General features: G+C 43.0%; 1 protein-coding gene across 5 annotated transcripts in view; it reads left to right on the forward strand.

The window, feature by feature from the left end:
• LOC306646927 (uncharacterized protein) overlaps nt 1-26,734 on the forward strand; it is a 101,602-nt gene extending 74,868 nt beyond the window's left edge. For 2 of the 5 annotated variants that reach the window (XM_079115798.1, XM_079115797.1), the window contains 3 exons: nt 20,807-20,933; nt 21,137-21,197; nt 22,252-26,733. In XM_079115798.1, the coding sequence (XP_078971924.1) occupies nt 20,807-20,933; nt 21,137-21,197; nt 22,252-23,650 (1,587 nt within the window). In that variant the 3' untranslated portion in view covers nt 23,651-26,733. Of the gene's footprint in view, nt 1-10,789; nt 10,944-19,401; nt 19,562-20,806; nt 20,934-21,136; nt 21,198-22,251 lie in introns of those variants that run through there. The other 3 variants (XM_079115795.1, XM_079115796.1, XM_079115794.1) reach the window with 3 other exon arrangements.
• The last annotated feature ends 704 nt before the right edge of the window (nt 26,735-27,438 follow it).

The raw sequence follows: 27,438 nt of genomic DNA on the forward strand, positions 1-27,438 counted from the left end.
TTCTGAGCTACCAGCCGAAGTCAAACTTTGTTCTCAGGCATTTCTAAGAATAAGCAGTCTCAGGACAGGTGGCACTTACCGTCTTAGGCACTCTCCGCATTAAGACTTTCTTCTGAGAGGCGTTACAAACCCCCTGCACAACAAGATGGTGTGACCCAGGAGCACCATGGGGGTTCCTGTTCTGCTGTTGTGTCAACAGTTAGTTCCAGACTAGCATCAGAATTGCTGAGTGAGAGGACATGAATGTGGATGGGGCATCGAGTGCGATGACAAAACGTGGGGTGAACGTGGAGGCGCACAGCACCACACCGACAGTCTGTGCCCAGCTCCCTGTTGCCTCAAGTTCTTGAAGGTTGGTACAGGTTCTTGCTCACCTCTTTGTCCCCTGAAACTGCTCTAGGAGGCTGTCCCAGCGAGTAGGTTCACAGATGAGTACTGCAGACATGGCCAAAGGAGTGGACAGCAGAGGGAAGGGGAAGGGACTCCACTGACAGACCAAGCGCCTGTTATGTTCCAGCGGTTCTACGTGCACTGGACATGGTGTCCTTGCCAAAGCTGAAACTGAGGGACACAAAAGTGACACTTGTCCAACCTCACAAATCTATCTCCAGACTCAAGCTGTTGCAGATGGTTCACATAGAGTAAGAAAGTCAGCCACAGTCTTGTCAAACAGGTGGTGCCATCTGGTAGCCAGGACTGTGCAGATTTACCATGTACCTCCTCCTGATTACTTCCTCTTTCTGAACTTAGTCTCTCCTTCTAAGATCTGAGTGAAACGGATCAGATGTGAACTGATGTTGGCATTCTCTCTGGAATCTTAAGTGTCCAAAGTACCAGACTCCTGCTTTGGCAGGACAAGGTGACTATGTCAGCTTTCAGTCAAGGAATAGATCTTTCTGCAGCCTAATGTAGTCTGTGCTTTTTCACAGAAATGGGAACATTGGGAAACCAGCATCACCCATAGTCTGATAATTGTGTTAGGAAGCTCAAGTTCACTAAAATTACTTCCTTGAACAATGGACACCAAGAAAAGCAGGTACCTGAGAAGCAATTGAGTTACTGCTTCTGACCTATTTCTACTCCAACCCTGAGCCTGAGCCCCAGGTCCTTTCCCTCTCTGGCCTCTAGGTACCAGAAATCTATAAAGGTGTGTTCATGGAGCCCAGCACTCTGGTTGACAGTCTCTCCATCCCTCTCTCAGATCCTTGTCAGTTTCCTACTGAGCTGAGGAAACTTAGTATCAATGATCATAAGTGAGCTAAATTTTATTACTCCAAATATACAGCTGAAGGGGAGGACCTCCAACGTAGGGGAAAGGAAGGACCCAGTCCACTCATTTCACCTGGAAGATGCTCAGAACCTTTACCTTGGCTCCTCAGGCTGAATTTCCAGATTTCCCCTCTCTCCATGCTCAGTACATCTCCATGCCTTTGTTCAAACTGTTTCCTCTGCCAGAAATGCCTGGGTTGGTCATGGTGCTACATACCTGTAATCCCAGTGACTCAGGATGCTGAGGCAATAGGATCCCAAGTTCAGGACCTCAGCAACTTATCAAGGTCCTAAGTAGCTTAGCGAGACCATCTAAAAAGTGAAAAGGGCTGTGGATGTACCTCAGTGGTAACGTGTCCCTGGGTTCTGTCCCCAGTGCCAAAAGAACAAAAACAAACACCAGAACACTACCTGGGAATCTCCTCTTTGTCCTTCAAAATCCTCCAGGGAAAACGCCACTTCCTCTGTGTTCCTAGTCAGTTTCATGATCTTGTGCTCTACATTCTCATAGCATCTTTTCCTCTTGATTTTCTTCAGTCAACATGTGTCTTTCATGACCATATGATATGGAAATGTCCTAGGTGCTGAGAGTCAGCAATGATTAAAAAAAGTATTGTGTGCTCTCAGATTCTCATGGTTGGTTGAGAAACTCTCCTGTATTACGGGTTGACAAAGTGGTCAGAAGTGTTTTAGGGAAGCCAGGGTTCAGCCAGACATCAGTGTAGTTCAGAGACCCAGTGAAAGGCCTAGAGAAGGTGTCTGGAAGTGGTGATGTGTGAAGTCACCCCTGCAGCATGTTTAATTGTGATTCAGTGGAGGCAGGCAGGTGTTCAGTGGCTTTCCAGGTGTAAGGGACAATAAGTGTAAAGGCTCAGAGTGACAGAGGCATGGTGTTTTTCAGGTTTGGTGGTGTGTCCACTCACCCTTGGCCAGTGGGAAGTGGCTGAGGGAGTTTTGGGACATGAAGGCAGATAGGTGGGAGGACAGGAGTATGCAAGATTATGAACGGTTTGAATAATTTATTCCTAGGACAATTCTAAATAGTTTTGATTCATGCAAGAAGAAACTGCATGATCCTCCATGGAGTTGATATATTCTTAGATATTTCAGTCATTTTCCATTTGGGGTTCCCATGAATGTATAGTACACAGCCACAGAAGAGAATTTTTATGGGTTCTTTTGTGTCTGCAACGAGGGGTGTAATTTTTGAGTCATAGGAGTGGCTTCCATCGCTTGAATAGATACTGCCAAACAGTTTTCCAGAACGTTTTGGTTTTATGCACACCCTATGAACAGATTCAGTGAGTTCTGTCTGGCTGATGTGAGATCAGATTGTAGAGGACAAGGCTGGGGTTTAGAGACTAAGGGAAGGTGGAGAATGGTTCCTGGAGTGGGGTGACTAACTCCATGAGTGAGTGAACAGTCTTACATGTTCCACCCAGAGAGAGGGGAAGCAAACTGTTTCATTTTACTCATGAAACAGGCTCTTTGCACACCTATGATCAGTTCTTCAGCTCTAGAAACCAAGTGCTGTCCAACGGCTCCATTGAGGTAAGTGTCTGACTCCACAGGATTAAGGGTTCTGTTCTCCAAGAGGCCCTTACATCAGATGCCAGGCAAAAGAGTGGGTGTGCAAGGTATCCACCTCTTTGAACATCTTTGCTCCCTGGTCAAGTTCCCGCAGGCTCCCCATCCCTCCACATTTTCTAGTATGCTGATGATTCCAAGATTCCAGAGAACACATTATTAGGGTCCTGTTCCGACTGATCCCCAGAGAGTCAAAGTGCACACATGATAATGCAAGTCACACAACGAGGTTCTATTTAAAGCAAGCTTGAGCCTGGACCGCAACCAGCCCCTCAGACCCTTAGGATGGCTGAGTAGGGAGCGGCCCCGAGGGGCGAGAAGGCACCCTATTTAAGAGCATTTTCAGCATTCACACACAAGGACCTGTACATTATTGGTTAACATTCGGACAGCTAAACATTTGTCCTCTTTGGTTTGGTCCCTCCACTTTATTTGAATCTTATTGGGTCCCGCCAAAACTGAACGGTCCTGGAGGGAGAGGGGAGGAGGGAAGGGGTGAACTACGCAGGAGAGGGGTCGGGGCTAGGCCCCCCTGTCCTTGATGGATGAGGTCTCTGGGCAGCTGCACATTCTCAGATAGATATCTCTGAACAGCCTTGATAAGCCCAGGGGCCCAGCACGTCCTGTTTGCCCTGTATTGGCCCTCCAGGGCTCCGTGGGCTGCCGGCACCCTGGTGATTAAGATAGTTCCTTAGCGTTTGCGCCCTTTTCCTGGGGGGGGGGGGGGTTTACAGGCCAGGTTCACGAAAAAGCTTGTTTATACAAGATGGCTGCACAGATGTCACCCTATTCTCAAAAACGATTAGTTACTGTTACCACTTAATTATCAAGGCACAACCCAGGAACAGGCAAACAGAAGCCGTCCAAAAGGTCAAGGTATCAGGTAAGAGATGGCTGGCCTTTCCGTGTCCCAGTGGAGGACCCACCTCTGTGTGTTCAGGACCTCGGACTTTCTCCACACCTCTTTTTTTTTTTAATTTCTTTTATTGTAAACAAATGGGATACATGTTGTTTCTGTTTGTACATGGAGTAACAGCATACCATTTGCGTAATCATACATTTACATAGGGTAATGATGTTTGATTCATTCCATTATTTTTTTCCTTCCCCCCCACCCCTCCCACCCCTCTTTTCCCTCTATACAGTCCCTCCTTCCTCCATTCTTGCCCCCCTTCCACCCCCCATGTGATATGTCATCATCCACTTATCAGTGAGATCATTCGCCCTTTGGATTTTTGAGATTGGCTTATCTCACTTAGCATGATATTCTCCAATTTCATCCATTGGCCAGCAAATGCCATAATTTTATTATTTTTTATAGCTGAGTAATATTCCATTGTATATATATATATACCACAGTTTCTTTATCCATTCATCAATTGAAGGACATCTAGGTTGGTTCCACAGTCTGCCTATTGTGAATTGAGCAGCTATGAACATTGATGTGGCTGTATTTCTGCAGTATGCTGATTTTAAGTCCTTTGGGTATAGGCCAAGGAGTGGGATAGCTGGGTCAAATGGTAGGTCCATTCCAAGTTTTCTAAGGAATCTCCACACTGCTTTCCAGAGTGGCTGCACTAATTTACAGCCCCACCAGCAATGTATGAGTGTACCTTTTTCCCCACATCCTCTCCAACACCTATTGTTGCTTGTGTTCTTGATAATAGCCATTCTAACTGGGGTGAGATGGAATCTTAGGGTAGTTTTGATTTGCATTTCTCTTATTACTAAACATGGTGAACATTTTTTCATATGTTTATTGATTGCAGGTAGATCTTCTTCTGTGAAGTGTCTGTTCATTTCCTTAGCCCATTTGTTGATTGGGTTATTTGTATTCTTGGTGTAGAGTTTTTTGAGTTCCTTATATATTCTGGAAATTAGTGCTCTATCTGAAGTATGAGTGGCAAAGATATTCTCCCACTCTGTAGGTTCTCTCTTCACATTACTGATAGTTTCCTTTGCTGAGAGAAAGCTATTTAGTTTGAATCTATCCCAGTTGTTGATTCTTGCTTTTATTTCTTGTGCTATGGGAGTCCTGTTAAGGAAGTCTGATCCTAAGCCAACAAGTTGAAGATGTGGACCTACTTTTTCTTCTATAAGATGCAGGGTCTCTGGTCTGATTCCGAGGTCCTTGATCCATTGTGAGTTGAGTTTTGTGCAGGGTGAGAGATAGGGGTTTAGTTTCATTCTCTTGCATATGGATTTCCAGTTTTCCCAGCACCATTTGTTGAAGAGGCTATCTTTCATCCATTGTATATTTTTGGCCCCTTTGTCTAGTATGAGAAAATTGTATTTATTTGGGTTTGTGTCCGTGTCCTCTATTCTGTACCATTGATCTACCTGTCTATTTTGGTGCCAATACCATGCCGTTTTTGTTACTATTGCTTTGTAGTATAGTTGAAGTTCTGGTATTGCGATACCCCCTGCTTCATTCTTCCTGCTAAAGATTGTTTTAGCTATTCGGGGTTTCTTATTCTTCCAGATGAATTTCATGATTGCTTGCTCTATTTCTGTAAGGTTCGTCATTGGGATTTTAATTGGAATTGCATTGAATCTGTATAGCACTTTTGATAGTATGGCCATTTTGACAATATTAATTCTGCCTATCCAAGAACATGGGAGATCTTTCCATCTTCTAAGGTCTTCCTTAATTTCTTTCTTCAGTGTTTTGTAGTTTTCATTGTAGAGATCTTTTACCTCTTTGGTTATATTGATGCCCAAGTATTTTATTTTTTTTGAGGCTACTGCAAATGGAGTTGTTTTCCTCATTCCCTTTCAGCTGTTTCATCGCTTGCGTATAAAAATACTGTAGATTTATGCGTGTTGATTTTATAGCCTGCTATTTTGCTGAATTCATTGATAAGGTCTAGACGTTTTCTGGAGGAGTTTTTTGGATCCTCTAAATATAGAATCATGTCATCCGCAAATAGTGACAGCTTAAGTTCCTCTTTTCCTCTTCGTATCCCTTTAATTTCTTCAGTCTACCTAATTGCTCTGGCTAGAGTTTTGAGGACAATGTTGAATAGAAGTGGTGAAAGAGGACATCCCTGTCTTGTTCCCGTTTTTAAAGGGAATGGTTTCAGTTTTTCTCCATTAAGAATGATGTTGGCCATGGGCTTAGCATAAATAGCCTTTACAATGTTCAGGTATGTTCCTACTATCCCTATTTTTTCTAGTGTTTTGAGCATGAAAGCGTGTTGTATTTTGTTGAACACTTTTTCTGCATCAATTTAAATAATCATATGATTCTTATTCTTAAGTCTATTGACATGATGGATTACATTTATTGATTTATGGATGTTAAACCATTCTTGCATTCCAACAATGAACCCTCCACACCTCTTGCTTACTGCTTTGCATGAAGGTTTCTGGAATGTTCATTTGATTGATTAGTTCATTGGCTCCTCATGATTCACTCAATCTCATATGCCTACTTCCCTGCCAGGAGGTCCAGGGGGTAGGGTTCCACATTCCAATCATTTTATCAATTACAAAAAAAATTTTAAAAAAATGTTTATCAATAATCATACTTTGGTCTTTCTGGGTACCTGAATTTACTTAGGGCTCCCCAGCAGTCATCTCATTAGCATGCAAAAGACAGTGTTTTCATTTCAAAGATTCTAAGGGTCTTAGAAGTTTTGAGGTCAGATACCCTAGAGTAACCCAAGAATGTAGTTTTCTATTTGTGCCTTGAATGACCCACTGATTGCACAGGTTATGGAAAATAGCAAGAAACAAAGTGTCATTGGGACTTGCTCAAAATATCGCCATCTATTCTGTACGACCGTAAAGAAAATATATCACCAGATTGGGGAAAACACTATCAGGGGACAGATAGGTGAGGATGGTGGGGACACGCAGTAAGGGGGTAATCCTGTACGATGAGCCCACTGTGCTGACTCCCCACATGCTTTCTTTGCCAAACAGCAATCTGCCTGCGACCCCCCTGGTCTGAGGGGACAGTATATGTCACATTCCTCAATGAACTGAGGCAGGGGGCAAAAGTCTGGCAGTCATTGTAGATAATGAATGATGGGGGTCAAGAGGGGATGATGACTGGTCATCAAGCAGAGAAGACATGGGTTGCTAGCCGCTGACCTTCAGGATTGGGATGGGGACTCACTTCCTGCACCACTGCTCCTGCTCCTTCCTGCCCTTGGGCACTTATGCGGAGAAGAAAGAGAAGGTGAGGGGCTCTGGGTCGATGAAAGAGCAAGACACACCCGCTTCCACATACTCCCAGCTCTGGAGCCCCTTCTCTTTGGAGCAGTCTGTTGTCATCTCTTTTCTCAAATAAAATTTCCTTTCTACATTTGCCTGAGCATTTCTTGGGTATTTAATTTTCAACATGGGACAAGGACCAGTTCCTGACAAGACTGGTATCAACATTAACACCACGTAGCTCCCAAGTCATGTACTGGGAAGTGCTGGTGATAACCGCCATTTACCGGGGACGAGTCGTGCTTCCTCAGGTGTTGAAGTAGAACGCTGGAGAAGCACGGCAAGCGCAGAGTAGAAAGTAAGCTTCATTGAAGAAAAGCAGACTTCTCCCGGGTGGAAGAAGGGGACCCAAAGGTGGAATTCATCGGATTGAGCAAATGTTGTCCTTTTTATAGGTTTTATTCTCCCGTTCTTTTCCCCTTATCACTTTCCTTCCTGCCTACGTGATTAGGCCTGGTTTTGCATAAAGTGAGAAGCGATGGGCAGGATGAGAGCCAAGGTGATTCAGGCAGGTAAGGCCCCGGGGGCATTAATTAGCCTCTCCTTGTCTGTAGTCTCTGACAAGGGCAGGTAAATTTGGTAATCAGTGGGCTCTGTAGGTCCTTGACATTCCATTCTCCCAGGGCAGTCTCCAACTTCCAGAGGCAGATGGCTTTCATGGCCCCCATTTCCTCCATATGACCCGATCCCCTATTTCTACACTTACTGCCTGTCCCCAATTCTGGCTTCACTGGGCAGCCGTTAAGGGTCCCAACTGGGAAGTCCCAGCAGAGTGTCCTCTCCACAAGTGAGACTTCAAAGTCTCATGCCCATTGGGGCTTCTTAAATGCATGTTGGAAGGAAGAAACCTCCTACCAACTTGCATGACCTAGTGGTCTCCTCACGATTTCCAAAGGGAGTGAGAGACTCGAGGTAAGCGAGTGACATGTATTTTAGATGACATATTCTTTAGATGTCGAGAGACTTTTATTTTATTCATTTATTTATATGCGGCGCTGAGAATCAAACCCAGTGCCTCACATGTGCTGGGCAAGTGCTCTAAAACTGAGCCACAACCCCAGCCCCAAGATAAGTGAATGACTTTTGAGTTCCCATGAGAAGTCAGTATTCCTTAGATGTTCCATCAAGGATGTGTGAAGATCATGGCAGGCAAATGGACACGGAAGACCTTTAATATTTTCCTTAGCTCTTTCAATGGATAACTGAATGGAAGGATGTGAGAGAGGCTTAGGAGGATGCAACCTGGAGCCAGATAAGAATTTTGAAAGGGAAATGTGTTCCTGGCATGCTTAAGATGTAGCTATGTGTAAGGAGAAATGCAGCTCAGCTCGGGACCCACGGCAGTTCCAGCCCCTCCGACGGAACTGGTGCTCCGTATGCCCGGTCTCAGTTGCGGCTCAACAATAGCTCCCAGAAAAATCCACGGCGGACACAGGGCCTCACGCAAGAGACTTTATTATGCGGATGACTAGCGCATCCGCTTGGGGTGAAAAGAAAGGAAAAGAGAAAAACTGCGAGGATGCTTCTCCCAGATACTGGAATCTCCTGGGCTAGAAGGAACCAATAGCAGAGGAGAATACTTGCAAGCTGGCTGATGAACCAATAGCTAGCTAGCATGTTAGGACATAACGTGGGAAGCAGGAAATGGCTGTAGCGTAGGCCGGAAATTCCTGTAACGTAAGAGGCAGGCAGAACACAGATTAATAAGTGGTTGGGAGGCAGGGAGAAATGGCTGCACCTGAAAGGGCAGAGTATCGGTTTTTGTATTTCACTATGGAGTGGAGTGCATGGCTCAGTAAGGATGGGGTCAGGAGACAGCTTCAAAAAGGCAAATAGCCCATGTCCCTCCCCAGGCACTGATCACCAGGTAGCACAATGAAATGAGAATACCTGGGAATGCTGAAGCAGATGTAAAAGAAGGTGCACACTTTGGTTGGGTTCCGCGTTTGTTCACATGAAAATAATAGTTTGTTAGCATCTTTGCTTTTTCAAAGAAAGTTTACAAATTTGTATGAAGTAACTAGTGTTCTCCTTGCCTGCTTTATAAGTAAACAAACGGATTCTTCTGGTTACATATTGAAAGACTTGGATTCTGCATCTTTGTCTCACTCATTAGTGTTGGTGTGAAGCAGGTGAATGACCTGGTGGGGAAGTAGAGGTCTGGGGTCAGGGACCCCAAGCTGAGGTCAGACTTGAGCCTGCCAAGGGAGAGCAGTGAAGTTCCCGTTGGTGCTACTGGGTGGCTGCCCTCCACCGTATGTGAGGAACCTTCTGGTGCTCAGTATGAAACACAACATATTTGGAAGCACCTTCCCCTCCCCCATGTTAGGGAGATTCAAAATGCGAGCCCCAGGAAATTCCAGCTCCTTCTGATGTGGTAAAGAAGGTTCCTGGACACAAAGGAGTCAAAACCTGTGAAATTCTTTTGGATCTTAATGACTATGGAGGGAAACCTGTGAATTTCTCTTTAGTCCTAATGCACCCTTCTTTAAAAGTTTTCCTCCTCCCAGAGCTTTTGGGAGATGAAGCTTTCTTAATCTTCCTTCAAAGCTGACTTTGAATAAGACCTCTTTTCATACCAAATTGACTCTGAATATTTCTGGAGCAATATTTCGGAGAGCATTATGTCCAAGCCTCTTTTCTCCCCCTGCAGGATCTTGTGCCACCCAATAACTAGAGCAGCTGCAGAGCACTGGAAAGCAGGAGACCCACGTGCAGATGAGAATGGGGTTACTGTCCTTTTAGAGGTTGGCAAGTCTGGTTGCTGCGCAGATGTATTCTGAAAAATGTTTTCATTTTGGCATGCTGTACAGAATTGCTGTACTCAACCTGTAATTTCCATGGGTAAATTCTGTGAAAGTCAGGCTTAGAGAAAGACTCATTTAGGCAGTCTCCTGGAGACAGAGTTTATGAATTTGACATCTTGCTGACATCAGGCGATAGTTCCTGTCTGACGAATATTAAAGTGTTGAAGTACAAGGGTTTCCACACTGGCAATAGGAGACAGCAGGGCATGTTAAATTCCCAGAGTTTAATATTTGGGTGTACCTTCCTCAGCACCAAGAGATGTTCCATTGCAGCCCTGAAGTATGGGAATATGTTTAACTTTATGAGTTTAGGTTCTCCTTGTGACTCTGGACAAGGAGTGTTCCTGTCTGAGCCGCTCCAAATGTTTCGTTTACTTCTACCTTGATTCCTTTGTAGAATATTGCTGCCATGTAGCGCCAGGCCCCGCCCTCCCCCCAACCCCCGCCATGATGCATCGTATTTTCTTGGCTGAAAATAGGTAGGTTAGGAGGGGGAGAAGATAGCCTTGACCCTGAAGTCAGCTGTGTCATCCCAGGGTCCTCCAGTGTGACAACAACAGGCTTTCCTCCTGTTCCAGTGAGGCCTGGCCCAGGAACAAGGGTTGTCTCCGTGGCACACCCGTGGCCCCATTTCCAGGAGGAACAAGAGGAAGGGCCCGCCGAGGAAAGCCAGGAGCAAGCTGAGTTGCGGTGCACCGGCCTCCAGGCTGCTGCTGGTCCCGCCTGGGAGGAAGCGTGGCCTGGGGAGAACTCTGGTTGGAACACGTCACACAGGCTCCTGGCGGAGAGGGAGGGGATCGCCGCTCCACGCCCGCGGCGCGCTCGGGGCGGGTCTTTGACCGACAGCCAACCGGGGGCGGGGCGGGGCTGCAGAGCGGCCCAATCAGGAGCGCCGGCGGGAGGTGGGTCTGCTCCGAACCGCGGGATCTTCCGCTCTGGCTCCGCCATCTTTGGGACCCGGTGGGCTTCCGAGGTTGCGCTCCCTGTTTGGCCTTGTGACCTCCGCTGACTCCGGGAGCCGCCAGGCGGACACCGGGACACACCAGAAGCAGGGAGATGGTGAGTGTGCTGGCCCAGGCGTCCTGGAGGTGGGCTCAGGGCCTGGCAGGGACCCTCGAAGCCCGCTCGGCTCGGTGGCCGCTCGACTCGGTGGCCGCCCGGCCCCGCGGCTGGCGCGGCCTGGCCCTCGGTCCCCTGGTCTCTTCTGACCCGCGGGCGGGGCGGGGCGGGGCCGGCGCGGGAACCCGGCGTCCGCTGGGCCTTGCGCGGCACCTCTACGGGGTCCCGAGCCGGGGCGGGCAGCGCAGCCCCGCGTCTCCCGAGGGTGTGCGGTGGCTGCGGGAGTCGGGAGACCGGACAGGAAACCCCCGATCTCCGGAGACTCCCCGTTGCCAAGCCCCGGGGAGGGGCGTCCACACGGACTCGGGTTTGGGATCGCAGTGCCTCGGCTGTCGTTGCTGTTGGGCCGTTTCCAGACGTGGTTGTTAACAAGGAACTGCTGATTGACTCAGAAAGTTAGTGCCCCGCAGGCCGCGGGGAGAGGTCTTGGAGAACGAAGGAGGAGAGGACTGGGAAGTCCAGCTGCGGACCCCAGCTCCTCAGTACCCCTAGCACCCAACCGCAGAATCTCTGAAGCCAACAAGCCCTTGCCCCTCCCTCATGTTAAGAAAGCTTGAAAACTACTCTTCCCCAGTTATTTTTTTAATTTATTTTTATTGTAAACAAATGGGATACATGCTGTTTCTGTTTGTACATGGAGTAACAGCAAACCATTTGCATATTCATAAACTTACATAGGGTAATGATGTTTGATTCATTCCGTTATTTTTTTCCGTCCCCCCACCCCTCCCACCTCTCTTTTCACTCTATACAGTCCCTCCTTCCTTCATTCTTGCCCCCCTCCCACCCCCCATTAAGTGTCATCATCCGCTTCTCAGTGAGATCATTCCTCTTTTGGATTTTTGAAATTGGCTTATCTCACTTAACACGTTATTCTCCAATTTCATCCATTTGCCTGCAAATGCCCTAATTTTATTATTCTTTATAGATGAGTAATATTCCATTATATATATATATATATACACCACAGTTTCTTTATCCATTCATCAATTGAAGGACATCTAGGTTGGTTCCATAGTCTGGCTATTGTGAATTCAGCTGCTATGAACATTGATGTGGCTGTATCTCTGTAGTATGCTGATTTTAAGTCCTTTGGGTATAGGCCAAGGAGTGGGACAGCTGGGTCAAATGGTAGGTCCATTCCAAGTTTTCTAAGGAATCTCCACACTGCTTTCCAGAGTGACTGCACTAATTTACAGCCCCACCAGCAATGTATGAGTGTACCTTTTTCCCCACATCCTCTCCAACACCTATTGTTGCTTGTGTTCTTGATAATCGCCATTCTAATTGGGGTGAGATGGAATCTTAGGGTAGTTTTGATTTGCATTTCTCTTATTACTAAAGATGGTGAACATTTTTCCATATGTTTATTGATTGCAGGTAGATCTTCTGTGAAGTGTCTGTTCATTTCCTTAGCCCATTTGTTGATTGGGTTATTTGTATTCTTGGTGTAGAGTTTTTTGAGTTCTTTATATATTCTGGAAATTAGTGCTCTATCTGAAGTATGAGTGGCAAAGATATTCTCCCACTCTGTAGGTTCTCTCTTCACATTGCTGATAGTTTCCTTTGCTGAGAGAAAGCTATTTAGTTTGAATCTATCCCAGTTATTGATTCTTGCTTTTATTTCTTGTGCTATGGGAGTCCTGTTAAGGAAGTCTGATCCTAAGCCAACAAGGTGAAGATGTGGACCTACTTTTTCTTCTACAAGAAGCAGGGTCTCTGGTCTGATTTCAAGGTCCTTGATCCATTGTGAGTTGAGTTTTGTGCAGGGTGAGAGATAGGGGTTTAGTTTCATTCTCTTGCATATGGATTTCCAGTTTTCCCAGCACCATTTGTTGAAGAGGCTATCTTTCATCCATTGCATATTTTTGGCCCCTTTGTCTAGTATGAGAAAATTGTATTTATTTGGGTTTGTGTCCGTGTCCTCTATTCTGTACCATTGATCTACCTGTCTATTTTGGTGCCAATACCATGCCGTTTTTGTTACTATTGCTTTGTAGTATAGTTGAAGTTCTGGTATTGCGATACCCCCTGCTTCATTCTTCCTGCTAAGGATTGTTTTAGCTATTCCGGGTTTCTTATTCTTCCAGATGAATTTCATGATTGCTTGCTCTATTTCTGTGAGGTACGTCATTGGGATTTTAATTGGAATTGCATTGAATCTGTATAGCACTTTTGATAGTATGGCCATTTTGACAATATTAATTCTGCCTATCCAAGAACATGGGAGATCTTTCCATCTTCTAAGGTCTTCCTTAATTTCTTTCTTCAGTGTTTTGTAGTTTTCATTGTAGAGATCTTTTACCTCTTTGGTTAGATTGATGCCCAAGTATTTTATTTTTTTTTAGGTTATTGCAAATGGAGTTGTTTTCCTCATTCCCTTTCAGCTGTTTCGTCGCTTGCGTATAAAAATGCTGTAGATTTATGTGTGTTGATTTTATAGCCTGCTATTCTGCTGAATTCATTGATGAGGTCTAGAAGTTTTCTGGAGGAGTTTTTTGGATCCTCTAAATATAGAATCATGTCATCCGCAAATAGTGACAGCTTAAGTTCCTCTTTTCCTATTCGTATCCCTTTAATTTCTTTAGTCTGCCTAATTGCTCTGGCTAGAGTTTCAAGGACAATGTTGAATAGAAGTGGTGAAAGAGGACATCCCTGTCTTGTTCCCATTTTTAAAGGGAATGGTTTCAGTTTTTCTCCATTAAGAATGATGTTGGCCATGGAGTTAGCATAAATAGCCTTTACAATGTTCAGGTATGTTCCTACTATCCCTATTTTTTCTAGTGTTTTGAGCATGAAGGGGTGTTGTATTTTGTCAAACGCTTTTTCTGTGTCAATTGAAATAACCATATGATTCTTACCCTTAAGTCTATTGACATGATGGATTATGTTTATTGATTTACGAATGTTGAACCATCCTTGCATTCCAGGAATGAACCCCACTTGATCGTGGTGCACAATTTTCTTAATATGTTTTTGGATATGGTTTGCCAATATTTTGTTAAGGATCTTTGCATCTATATTCATCAAGGATATTGGTCTAAAATTTTCTTTCCTTGATGTGTCTTTTCCTGGTTTGGGTATGAGGGTGATATTAGCTTCATAGAATGAGTTTGGTAGGGTACCCTCCTTTTCTATTTCCTGGAATACTTTGAGAAGTATTGGAATGAGTTCTTCTTTGAAGGTCTTGTAGAACTCAGCTGAGAATCCGTCTGGTCCTGGGCTTTTCTTGGATGATAGATTTTTAATGGCTTCTTCTATTTCATTGCTTGATATTGATCTGTTTAAATCGTGTATGTCCTCCTGGTTCAGTTTGGGCGGAGCATATGTCTCTAGAAATTTGTCAATGTCTTCGGTAGTTTCTATTTTGTTGGAATACAGATTTTCAAAGTAGCTTCTCATTATGTTCTGTATCTCAGTGGTGTCGTGATATTTTCTTTTACATCATGTAGTTTAGTAATTTGAGTCTTCTCTCTCCTTCTCTGTTAGTGTGGCTAAGGGTTTATCTATTTTGTTTACTTTCTCAAAGAACCAACTTTTTGTTTTGTCAATTTTTTGAATAGTTTCTTTTGTTTCAATTTCATTGATTTCAGCTCTGATTTTAATTATTTCCTGTCTTCTACTACTTTTGCTGTTATTCTGTTCTTCTTTTTCTAGGGCTTTGAGCTGTAATGTTAGGTCATTTAGTTGTTAATTTTTCATTCTTTTCTGGAATGCGCTCCATGCAATGAATTTTCCTCTTAGTACCACTTTCATAGTGTCCCAGAGATTTTGATATGTTGTATCATCATTCTCCTCGACCTCTAAGAATTTTTTAATCTCCTCCCTGATGTTTTTTGTTATCCATGTTTCATTCAATAGCATATTATTTAGTCTCCAAGTGTTGGAGTAATTTCCTTTTTTTATTTTGTCATTGATTTCTACTCTCAGTCCATTATGATCTGATAGAACACAAGGCAGTATCTCTATTTTTTTGCATTTCCTAAGGGCTGCTTTGTGGCATAACACATGGTATATTTTCGAGAAGGTTCCATGTGCTGCTGAGAAGAAAGTGTATCCGCTCATTGATGGATGGAATATTCTATATATGTCTATTAAGTCTAGATTATTGATTGTGTTATTGAGTTCTATGGTTTCTTTGGTTGGATTTTGTTTGGAAGATCTATCTAGTGGTGACAGCGGTGCGTTAAAGTCACCCAGAATTATTGTTGTGGTCTATGTGATTCTTGAAATTGAGAAGGATTTGTTTGATGTACAGGGATGCACCATGGTTTGGGGCATAAATATTTACTATCGTTATGTCTTCCTGATTTATGGTTCCCTTAAGCAGTATGAAATGTCCTTCTTTATCCCTTCTGACTAACTTTGGCTTGAAGTCCACTTTATCTGATATAAGGATGGAAACCCCCGCTTTTTTACTGAGACCATGTGCGTGGTAGGTTTTTTCCCATCCTTTCACCTTTTGTCTGTGGATGTCTTTTTCTATGAGATGAGTCTCTTGCAGGCAGCATATTGTTGGGTCTTTCTTTTTAATCCATTCTGCCAGTGTGTGTCTTTTGACTGAGTAGTTTAGGCCATTAACGTTCAGGGTTATTATTGAGAAATGATTTGTATTCCCAGTCATTTGGCTTATTTTTGGTTTTTAAGTTGGCTTGATTTCTCCTTTGAGTGGTTTTCCTCCCTTTGCTGACCTCCATTGTTGTTTTTCATTTCCTCCTCATGGAATATTTTGTTGAGAACATTCTGTAGTGCAGGCTTTCTATTTGTAAATTCTTTTAACTTTTGTTTATCATGGAAGAATTTTCTTTCATCTTCAGATCTGAAGGTTAGTTTTGCTGGGTATAGGATTCTTGGTTGACAACCATGTTCTTTCAGAGCTTGAAATATGTCGTTCCAGGCCCTTCTAGCTTTTACAGTCTGGGTTGAGAAGTCGGCTGCTATCCGTATTGGTCTCCCCCTATATGTAATCTGATGCTTTTCTCTTGCGGCCTTCAAAATTCTATCTTTATTTTGAATGTTAGGCTTTTTCATTATAACATGACTTGGTGTGGATCTGTTGTGATTTTGTGCATTTGGTGTTGTGTAAGCCTCTTGTATTTGATTTTCCATTTCATTCTTCAGGTTTGGGAAATTTTCTGATATTTCATTGAATAGGTTGTTCATTCCTTTGGTTTGTATCTCTGTGCCTTCCTCAATCCCAATAATTCTTAAATTTGGTCTTTTCATGATGTCCCATAGTTCTTGGAGATTCTGTTCATGATTTCCTACCATCTTCTCTGTTTGGGCAACTTTATTTTCAAGATTAAATATTTTGTCTTCATTATCTGAGTTTCTGTCTTCCAAGTGGTCTAGTCTTTTGGTGATGCTTTCCGTTGAGTTGTTTATTTGGTTTATTGTCTCCTTCATTTCAAGGATTTCCATTTGGGTTTTTTTTTAGAATCTCTATCTCTTTTTTGAAATGATCTTTTGCTTCCTGCAGGTGCTCTTTCAGCTTATTGGTATTTTCATTCATTGCCTGCATTTGCTCTCTCATCTCATCCTTTGCTTAGTGAATCATCTTAATCATGTATATTCTGAAGTCCTTTTCTGACATTTCTTCTAACATACTGTCATTGGATTCTATTACTATAGAATCTAGATTTGTTTGGATCATTTTCTTCCCTTGTTTTTTCATGTTGTTCATGTATCTTCCCCTCTAGCAGTGCAGATCTGGGGTATTGCAGATTTCCCCCTATAGGCTTATAGTGGCCCTATCGGTGTCCAAAACCCTTTCTTTAAGGGGAGATCAATATTAGCAGTGCCCAAATCAGACACTATGCAATCCTAGACCAAATAGCCCCGATGGGGACAATAACAAAATTGTCATAATAAACAAAATGAGTTCAAATGTTATCTTCAGTAAAACAAACAGGTTTGCAATAAGGTCTGCAGTTTCTAATGGAGGACAAAGAGGATGCAGAGGGATGTAGAATGTGGCTGTTAATGGGATAAGAAAAGAATATACAGAAGTTTTAGAAAATAGAAAGGGTGAGAGTGTAATCAAAAGAAATCGGATGTTAGCATGCAAAAAAGGGAGAAAGAGACTCTGAGGGAACAGGTAAACAAAAGGAAAAGAAAGCAAGAAAAGTGAAGAAATAAAAACTTAAATTTTTTTAAAAAGGAGAAAAAAGAAAATCTACTGTATAACAGTCATATACTAATGAAACCTCCCAGTGTTCAGTAGCCTGATGCATGAGAGGTACCTGACAATGAGCTTCAAGCCTCCAGCAGGTGTCTCAGGATGGGATTTGCCCCACCTACAGATGGGAGCTACGGCTTCCAGGATTATCCAAGATGGTTGCTCTGGCTTCAAAATGTGTTGGCAGATGGGGAGCTGCAGCTCAGGGGTGGACGTGGTCAGCTGGAGGTCCTGGAGACAGGACCGGCAGGGGTCCTGGAGGTCTGGTGTGTTTGGTGTAGTTGTGGGATCCTGGAGGCTGGGTGCAATCAGTCGGTCTGGGTTCTCTGTGATAGGGTGCAGTCAGTTGGTCTGGGGGTCCTGGCGGCAGGGAGCAGTCAGTTGATGTGAGGGCCGCAGAGGCAGGGAGTAATCGGTTGGGCTGAGGAATCCTGGAGACTGAGCTCAGTCAGTCCCTCCAGGGCTCCACAGCCATCCCTCTTCCCCAGCTTTGTCCTAAAAAGACAAAACAGAAATCATCGCCCTCTTTCCGAATCCTGTATTTACATGTCATTCCACTAGTTACCTATAGGGACAGATCAAGCCCATAAAAACCCCTAGACAGAAGACAGGTTGCTCTTTTCTGCTTTAAATAAATCTTGCTACCCTCTGCTTGTCCGTGGATTTCATTTCTTTGAACTCGGGAGACCAAGCCCACCTGACACCACTCCCCTTGTTACAGTAGGACATGGCTTCATTTGAAAGGAGGGGTAAGCCCCAACTGTAAATCGTAAGCATCTAAAGGGTTAGAAAGAAAAGAACTTTTCTTTTTAGGGAGAAGCATGTGGAAGTCGAAACTAGGTGGGAGAGGAAGGGAAGCAACCTCATCTCCCAGAAGCAACATTTTCCCCTCAGGTTCCCCTGTTCTTTTGACTGTAAAGGAGAGATTTTGTGCTAGGTCAGATTTATAGTGGGTCAAAGATCCCAGGCCTAGAGGAATGAATGGGCAATCTTTAGGGAAAGTTTGCTCCGTTTTTTACTGATCGCTTGAGCTGATCATTTTTTGAGGCAAAAAGTGGGAATTTGGAAGCTGTGTGACCAGCTTTGTCATAGGTGGTACCTAAAGGGAGCATCAGGTAAGTGCAATGAGTGCGGTGTTGTTTGTGCTAGGCTGTTTTCCCAGAGCACAAAGGAGTGCAACGGGGATTCTTAAATTTAAAAAGAAAATTGTAGATGGACAGATTACCTTTATTTTATGTATTTATTTTTTTGTGGTGCTGAGGATTGAACCAGTGCCTCACACGTGCTAGGTAAGCACTCTCTCTCTGAGCCACAACCCCAGCCCCAACAATGGGAGTTCTTTAATCACCATTAATTTCTAGGATTTCAGCAGTTGATGAAATTATAACCTTTTCAGCTGTTTTGCATCTGCATAGTTGTTCTCATCAGGGGGTAATTTGTGACAGTGAGAGGCAATCTGGGAGACACCTTTGGGCTCTGCCTGCTGGAGAAAAGGTTTGTGTTTCAGGGTTTATGAATTTCACAGATTATTTGGATGTATGGCAGAATTTTTAAAAAATTGGTCTTTGTCTTTCTGGCACAGAGAACCTAAAACCCTTGGAATTTCCTGAACAGTAGAAGAATCTCTGGGTGATCACCCTCATCCCCTTTTAGGCAATGCCTGAATTTGTGCTCAGGAGTTGACTCAGTGTGGCACCCCCTAATCACTTCAAAATGGAGAGTTTTGACCACACAGAGCAAACACCTGCTATTCACACTTTGCGGTGGGATCAGTGTGCTAGGACTGCTCGCTGAGTTTGCAGGAGCTCTTAAGTCTAGGTGGTATAAGAATTGTTTGACACCCAGTTGGTATTGAAAAATTGGTGTTCAGCAAACACCACAGATTTAGTGTCAGAGGTCATTTCAGAAAAAGACACCACAGATCACAGCTTTCAAATGACTCTGGTAAGTGCTCACTAGAATTGAGCCTGTGCACAAGGGAGCCTTTCCATAGTGGAAGGAATAGAAAGTCAGGTGTGTGGAGCTCCCAGGATTTCGTTTTCTGGTTACTCAGATTTCCCTTCCTCACTCCCTGCCTGTGAACACCTAGGCTGCATCTGCACAGTGACAGTGTTCTTTAAGCTCAGGAATGTGTTTGACCCCTGAGAGGATCTATCTCCTGTGATCTGTGGGTGAAGCAGGCTGCTCCCCTGAACTGCTTCTCTTTTGTTTCCTTTGTAGAATCTTGTTTCTATAAAATAGCAGTGGAGTTGGGCATGTTGGTGCACACTGCAACCCAAGCCACTCAGGAGACTGAAGCCAGAAGATCACAAGTTCCAGGACAGTCTCAATTAAAAAAAAAAAGGCTGGAGATATAGAGCTGAGTGGTAGCATGCCTTGGGTACTGCAAACACAAAACAAAACAGTGAGCTGAGCATAATCCCAGCAGCTCAGGACACTTAAGTGTCCACTGAGCCACATCCCCAGCCCTTTTTGTATTTTATTTAGAGTCAGGGTCTCGCTGAGTTGCTTAGGGCTTTGCTAAATTGCTGAGTCTGGCTTTGAACTCATGATCCACCTACCTCAGCCTCCTGAGCCCCTGGGATTACAGGCTGGCATGAATACAATGTTATTTACTATGACTATGTAATTTAATAGAGCTTTTGAACAATATTTTCCCCAATTCCCCCACTCTCTATGTTTATCTATATAATATTTTTCTTGGAGAGAACACTAAGTTGAGTCTTACTTTCTCCTGTATGTGGTCTTCTATATGATGTATGCAGATTATTCACATTAAAAATGATAGTTGGATGCATAAGTACCATGTTTGTAACATTTTTGTTGTTCTAGGATTTTGCATAAGCTTCCCATCTTTTCTGGCTTGTCATTTTAGTTGTATATTTGATGTGTGAGAGGTGACATTGTGTTCTTTCCATATTCATGCATTTTATCTAGTATTTGGTTAAGTTTGGTTTGTAAGAAAAAGCGCAAGCTTGCAAATATTGTCTCTTAGTAAATAGGAGAGGACGTGCTCCATTCTCTAAGAAAGAAGTTGTGACAAATGATATTAAATTGTATCTGTCAGAGCAGCTCATTAGAGATTCATTATCCAGAGAGTGTAGAGTGTATTTTGGGGGCTGATGACCATTCAGAATATTGTAACGTCCAGAGGGACAGCAGGTTATGAACTAAGAGCACACTCTTTGGAAACACTAAGCCCCTCTACAGTTGGGCTGGTAAAGTCCATCCAATAGCAGTTCTGAGCTACCAGCTGAAGTCAAACTTTGTTCTCAGTCATTTCTAAGAATAAGCAGTCTCAGGACAGGTGGCACTTACCGTCTTAGGCACTCTCCGCATTAAGACTTTCTTCTGAGAGGCGTTACAAACCCCCTGCACAACAAGATGGTGTGACCCAGGAGCACCATGGGGGTTTCTGTTCTGTTGTTGTGTCAATAGTTAGTTTCAGACTAGCATCAGAATTGCTGAGTGAGAGGACATGAATGTGGATGGGGCATCGAGTGCGATGACAAAACATGGGGTAAACATGGAGGCACATAGCATCACGTTGACTTTTAATGAAATCAGTCCCCATCGCTGGTTCTAAGTCTTATCCTTCCTCTTGGAAATATATGGGATAATTTAGGAGTTGGTGACCTTTGAGGATGTGGCTGTGAACTTCACCCAGGACGAGTGGGCTTTGCTGGATCTTTCCCAGAAGAAGCTCTACAGAGAAGTGATGCTGGAAACCTTCAGGAGCCTGGCTTTTCTAAGTAAGGATGACAACATTCCCTTATTTCATCAGGAAAAAAAATTTCTTCCTCATCATGGTTCCTTTATATGTGAAGTAATGGGAAGGGAACATTTGGGTGATTATATCAGGTGTGGTCACAACACCATGAAACTAACTAGGATGCAATACTTTTTCTGTACTGTTTATAATAATTCATACTGATTTTCTTGGTCTACATTTTAGGAAAAAGAAGAGACAACCAGACCAAGGAAGATGTGTACAAAAATCTAAACAGAAATCTAAGGTAATCTATACTCATAGGAGGAAGCAATGTTGCTCAAGAATTTGGGGATGACAGGAAATTTTTAAAACAAGCAAACAATGCAAATAAACCCAGCTTCAGGTTGATCTGATCTAAGAAAATTTTCTCTCAACTTGAAAGGTTAACATGCTTAATCAGAATATCAGAAATCCAAGGTATTCCAATAATGGAAACATCTTGATCACCAATCTAATGCTATGTATGACACTTTTCTGATAGATAAACACACACACACACACACACACACACACACAGTGTTCAATGCATAACGTGATCAAAAATGTAAAAAATTTACCTTTGGGGTTTGGAAATAAGTTGTTTATGATGATACAAAATTGAGGGGTTTTTTTGCGGTGCTGGGGATTGAACCCAGGGCCTTGTGAATATCCCCAACCCGTATAACTTTTAATGTAGTGCTGAGGATCCAGCTCACACGTACTAGGCAAGTATGCTACCACTGTGCCACAACCCCAGCCCCAAAATTGAGTTTTCATGTTTACACTAACTCCCAGGCTGTCTCATTACGTATATGAAAATATTTAAAAATCCAAATGCTTTTGATCCCTATCATCTCACATAGGGGTATTCAACTGTTCTTAATTGTGATACGATATTCAGTATTTACCATATAGTTTACTTAGAAACAGTATAAATATTTTTCATAATGAAATCACTGCTTTGCTGGGCACAGTGGTAATTCCAGCTACTTGGGAGAATGAGGTAGGATGATCACAAGTTTGAGGGCAGCCTCAGCAATTTAGTGAGATCCTCAGCAACTTAGTGAGACTCTGTCTCAAAATAAGAAATAAAAAGGTCTTTTGCTGTAGCTCAGTGGTAAAGAGCTCCTGGGTTTAATTCACAGTATCCAAAACAAAGCAAACGCAGAAACACTGCTTTGATAATATCTGTTCTTGATACATCCTGGAGAACATAAAATCGTCATGTTCAAAAATTCTTACAAGATGTGAAACCAATGTTTCTCTTTGTAAGTCATTAAGAAATAAAACCTTAATAACATGCTTCTTGTTTTTTCCAGAAATCAAGTGTTAAAGAGACTTAGTGAATGTAAAGGAAGTCGTGAATATGAAGAAATATTGAGCCAAACTCCAGATCGTATTGAGAAAAATGTAGCCTTTTCTAGAGTAAAACCAAGTGAAATCTGTGAATATGGAGAAGTCCTCACTGGTGATTCATCACAAAATGTGCCCCTTAGATCTCGCACTGGACACAAACCACGTGAGTATCAGGAGCATGGAGAGAAACAGTACAAATGTCAGAAACATGGCAAAGCCATCCGTTACCATGGGAGCTTTCAGAAGCTTGGGAAGTCCCACACCATAGTGGAACACCATGTATACAAGCAACGTGGGATGGTCTTAACTCGTTCTAGTTCCCCTCAAATACGTGAAAACATCCAGAATGGAGAGAAAGAAGATGTATGTAGGCAGTGTGGGAAATCTTTCACTGATCACAGTAACCTTCACTGCCATGAAAGGATTCAGGGTGGCAAAAAACCCTGTGGATGCAAGCAATGTGGGAAAGGCTTCAGTTGTTTCAGGAGCTTTGGAAGACATGAGCAAACTCACAGTGGAAAGAAACCTTATGTATGTAAGCAATGTGAAAAAGCCTTCTTTTCTTTGAGATACTTGCGAAGACATGAACAAATTCACAGTGGACAAAAACCTAATGTGTGTAAACAGTGTGGGAAAGCCTTTCGTTTTCCCTACTGCCTGAAAATACATGGAAGAATACACACAGGGGAGAAACCCTATAGATGTGAGCAATGTGGAAAAGCATTCAGTCGTTTCTATTCCCTTAAATTACATGAAAGAAGTCACACTGGAAAGAAGCCCTATGTGTGTAAACAGTGTGAGAAAACCTTTACTATTTACAGTTCCTTTCAAAATCATGAAAGAAGACACACTAGAGAGAAACTCTCTACAGACAAGGAGTATGGAAAACCCTTTAGCTCTTTGAATTGCACTGAAATACATGAAGGAGCATACAATGGAGACAAACCATATGTGTGTAAGGAATGTGGAAAAGAATTTAGTCAATCCAATCATATTCTTACACATCAAAGAACTCACACTGGAGAGAAGCCATATGTATGTAAGGACTGTGGGAAATCCTTCAATGACTCTAGTTCCTGTCGCAGACATAAAAGAACACACACTGGAGAGAAACCATATGTATGTAAGGATTGTGGGAAAGCCTTCAGTGACCCTAGTTCCTGTCGCAGACATAAGAGAACGCATAGTGGAGAGAAACCCTATGCCTGTAAGGATTGTGGGAAAGCCTTTGCTACCTCTAGTTCCTGTCACAGACATAAAAGGACTCATACTGGAGAGAAACCATACGGATGTGAATATTGTGGAAAAGCATTCAGGACTTTCAGTTACCTTAAAATTCATAAAAGAATTCACACTGGATAGAAACACTGTATGAACAGTGGAAAAGCATGCAGTTGTATCCTTCTTTTTATACCCAGGGATGCTTTACTGCTGAGCTACATCCACAGCCATTTTTATTTTTTATTTTGAGATAACGTCACTAAATTGTTTAGGGACTTGCTAAATTGGTGAGGCAGGGCTTGAACTTGTGATCCTTCTGCCTCAGCCTCCTGAATCACTGGGATTACAGGTGTTTATCACCATGCCCAGCTGCTTGTGGTTTTCCTATGTTTCAGCTGCTAAGTGACATTTTGACTTATTTTCTAATTTGGATGCCCCTTATCTTTGCCTTGCCTCATGACTCTGACTAGGACTTCCTGCAGTAATGAAACTGGGCATCCTTAACCTATTTCACAGCTTAGAAAGTTTTCAGCTTTTCACCACTCAATATAATATTAGCTATCAGCTTATTATAAGTGGAATTATTATGTTGAGGTGTTGTTGTAAATGGTATTTATTATGTTGAGATATGTTACTTTCCGCCTTATTTGTTCAGCATTTGTATGATGAAGGGATGTATAGTTGGAATCCACGTGCTAATATTTTGTGGAGGATTTTTGCATCTGTGTTTTTAAAGGATACCAACCTGTAGATTTTGTTTTTTGTTTTGTTTTCTTAATTGTGTCCTTCTCTTGTTTAGGTGTCAGTATAAAGATGGCCTCACAAACTGTCTTTGGAAGAATTCTACTATTTTATTTTTTTGGAATAACTTAAGGAGACTTAGTAATAGTCCCTTGCATGTCTGGTGGAGTTCAGCAGTGCAGCCCTCTAGTCCTAGATGTTCTTCGATTGCAGGCTTTTTATTACTGATTCAATTTTGTTTTTGTTTTTGTTTTCTCTCTACTGGGGATTGAACTCAGGGCCTTGCTCATATTAGGCAGATGTATTACCACTGATCTCTATCCCCATCCCCATTCTTTCAGGTTTCCTGGTTCTTCATGATTCATTCTGGGCAAGGTGTTGTGTCGTAAGAATTTGTCTGTGTCTTCTAGTTCATCGTTTGTTTGCATAAGGTTATTCATAACAATCTCTAATGATCTTGTATTTTTGTGATGTCAATTGTAATGTTTCCCTTTTCATCTCTGGTTTCATTTATTTGAGTTTTCTTCTATTCTTAGTGGTTTGTATTTTCTGTCCATCCTTAGTGAAGAACCATCTCTTTGTTGCATTGAGTTTTTGTATTTTTGGTCTCCCTTTCATTTATTTATGCTCTTCATTTTTTCTACTTCCTTGAGGTGCCAGGATAGCTTGTTCATTTAAGATCTCCCTCTGTTTTCGATTTGGGTATTCACTGCTATAAATCCCACTTAGTACTGTTTTTTTGTGTCCTGTAGGTTTGGTATGTTTTATCTCCATTTTCATTTGTTTGAAAAGAATTTTTAATTTCCTTCTGAGGCAGGAAAAGGGTTAAAGTGGACAGGCAGGAAACTCGGGCTCCTTCAAGATCAGGTTTCTATTCATCAGGGCTGTGAAACTATAGACACAGCCTCATCGAGGTCAGGCTGACTCCTGGGTAAGGGGGAAACACTGATAGTGAGACATCTGCTTCTGGTACCCTGACTCCCATCAAAAGGCGGTGTAGGGGGGGTGCACAATAACCTTATTGGACCAAAGAACTTGTGGGCACTGAGTGCTTATCCAGGATTGGGTTGGGGGCTAGCTTCCTTAACCCTGGAGATCCATATAAACCGCCAGACAGCAGCCACTCTGGGGGAGTCCTTCTTTTGGGGTCCCTCCACCTTTGGGTGTTCTGATTGCTTGCTTTCTGTTACTCTAGCAAATCCTATTACTTTGCCCACACCGTTGTGTCTGTGGATTTCATTCTTTGAATTCTTGAGACATAGAACCCAACCCCAATACATATATATATACATACATATGTATGTATGTGTGTCTACATACAACTAAAATACATATATATACATATGTACAGTACCTTTATTTTATTTTTATGTGGTGCTAAGGATTGAACCCAGGGCCTCCTATGTGCTAGGTGAGTGCTCTACCACTGAGCCACAACCTCAGCCTCCAAGATACATTCTTATATCAGGAGCACCACTGCTTATTGATCATTCACTCTACTCTGGGGGTTGTTCTATAGAAACTTAGTGTGAAACTCATAAAACAATCTCTTAAGATTGTCATTCCACTGACCAGCATATCATTAAGACTGAGTAACAAGTTGACAGAAGTTCTTTCCCTTATGATCAGGCTACGTCCTGGTAAACACATTATCATGGTAAAAATGCACTTAATACAGCTTACCTACTGAACATCAAGCTTAGTCTGGCATACCTTGAATGTGCTCAGAACACTTCCATTAGCCTCACTTGGGCAAAATGGTTTAACAAAGCCTAATTTCTAATGAATGTGAACATGTCGTGAAATTTATTGACTATAGTACAGCACAAAGTTTTCAGTTTTTTACCATTTCATGATCACAATGTTGACTGGGAAGAATATCATACTGCATCCTATCTCTGTGGGCTGAAAGGCTGAAGATCCTCCCAATATCTCCTTGGGGGCCTGAGGCTTCTACAGGTCTCTTCCCAAGAAGCCCACTGCAGGCTCATCCTGGGCATCCAGTGAGCCATTCAGGAAGGAGGTGCCAGGGCATGGGGATGGGGCCAGAACAAAAGAAGTTTCCAGGCACCTGGGAGTTTACATTCTAGAGTGGGAGCTGGTGAGCCAGGGACACAAAACCATACTAGTAAGCAAGTCGCATGACTTCAGAGAGGTAGATGCTGTCATGAGGAGACTAGTAGGTGGGGCTGGGGAGGAGCATTAGAGAGGGGTTTGGGGTGGGAACCTTAGGGACTTAGAACTGAGGGCTAAAGAATGCAGAGAAGGTGGTCATGGAGGGAGCATTCCGGGGGGGCAACTGCCAGCGCCAAGACGGGCTGGAAATGAAGGAGGTCAAAGAAACTGGGAAGGCAAGTTAGCAGATCAGAGGTGGGGCAGTGACACCAGCATGTGTGACTTGAGGTCGGGGGGATAGGATTTGAAAGTTTGAAGTGAGGGGGAGAAAAATTTTGAGAGTATTGTTTCTATTAAGTGTTTCCACTTTTTCACACCAACATAAAGTAAAAAAAAAAAATTTTTTTTCAAATCATTCAAAAATCAGGACTTTGTTTTTGTTTTTGGTACCAGGGATTGAACCCAGAGACACTAAACTACTGAGCCACATCCCCAGCCCTATCTTGTATGTATTTTATTTAGAGTCAGGGTTTCACAGAGTTGCTTAGCACCTCGCCATTGTTGAGGCTGGCTTTGAACTAGTGATCCTCCTGCCTTAGACTTCCAAACCACTGGGATTAGGTGTGCGCTACCACGCCTGGCAAGACTGTCCATTTTTAGTGGAATAATCCGGATTGTACAGTTGAGCCTCATCGATTCAAATTTCTTTCCTTCCATCAGGCATAGTGGCACATGCCTGTAATCAGTTATTTGTAGGTTGAGGCAGGAGCATCCAAAATTCAAGGCCAGAGTGGGAAATTTAGCAAAACCCTGTCTCAAAATACAAAATCTTAAAAGGACTGGAGAGGGACTGGGGTTGTGGCCCTGTGGTAGAGTGCTTGCCTAGCATGTGTGAAGCACTGGGTTTGATTCTCAGCACCACATTCAAATAAATAATTTTTTTTTTTTTTAAAAGGGCGCTGGAGATGTAGCTCAGTGGTACATTGGCCCTGGGTTTAATTCTCAGGAAAGAAAAGGAAAAAGCATCCTCTTCAACTGCTATTGGCATATCACAGTCTAGTGAGGGAAAGAGA

This window comes from Sciurus vulgaris, assembly GCF_902686455.1.
Source record: "Sciurus vulgaris genome assembly, chromosome: 16".
NCBI classification, from domain to species: Eukaryota; Metazoa; Chordata; class Mammalia; order Rodentia; family Sciuridae; genus Sciurus; species Sciurus vulgaris.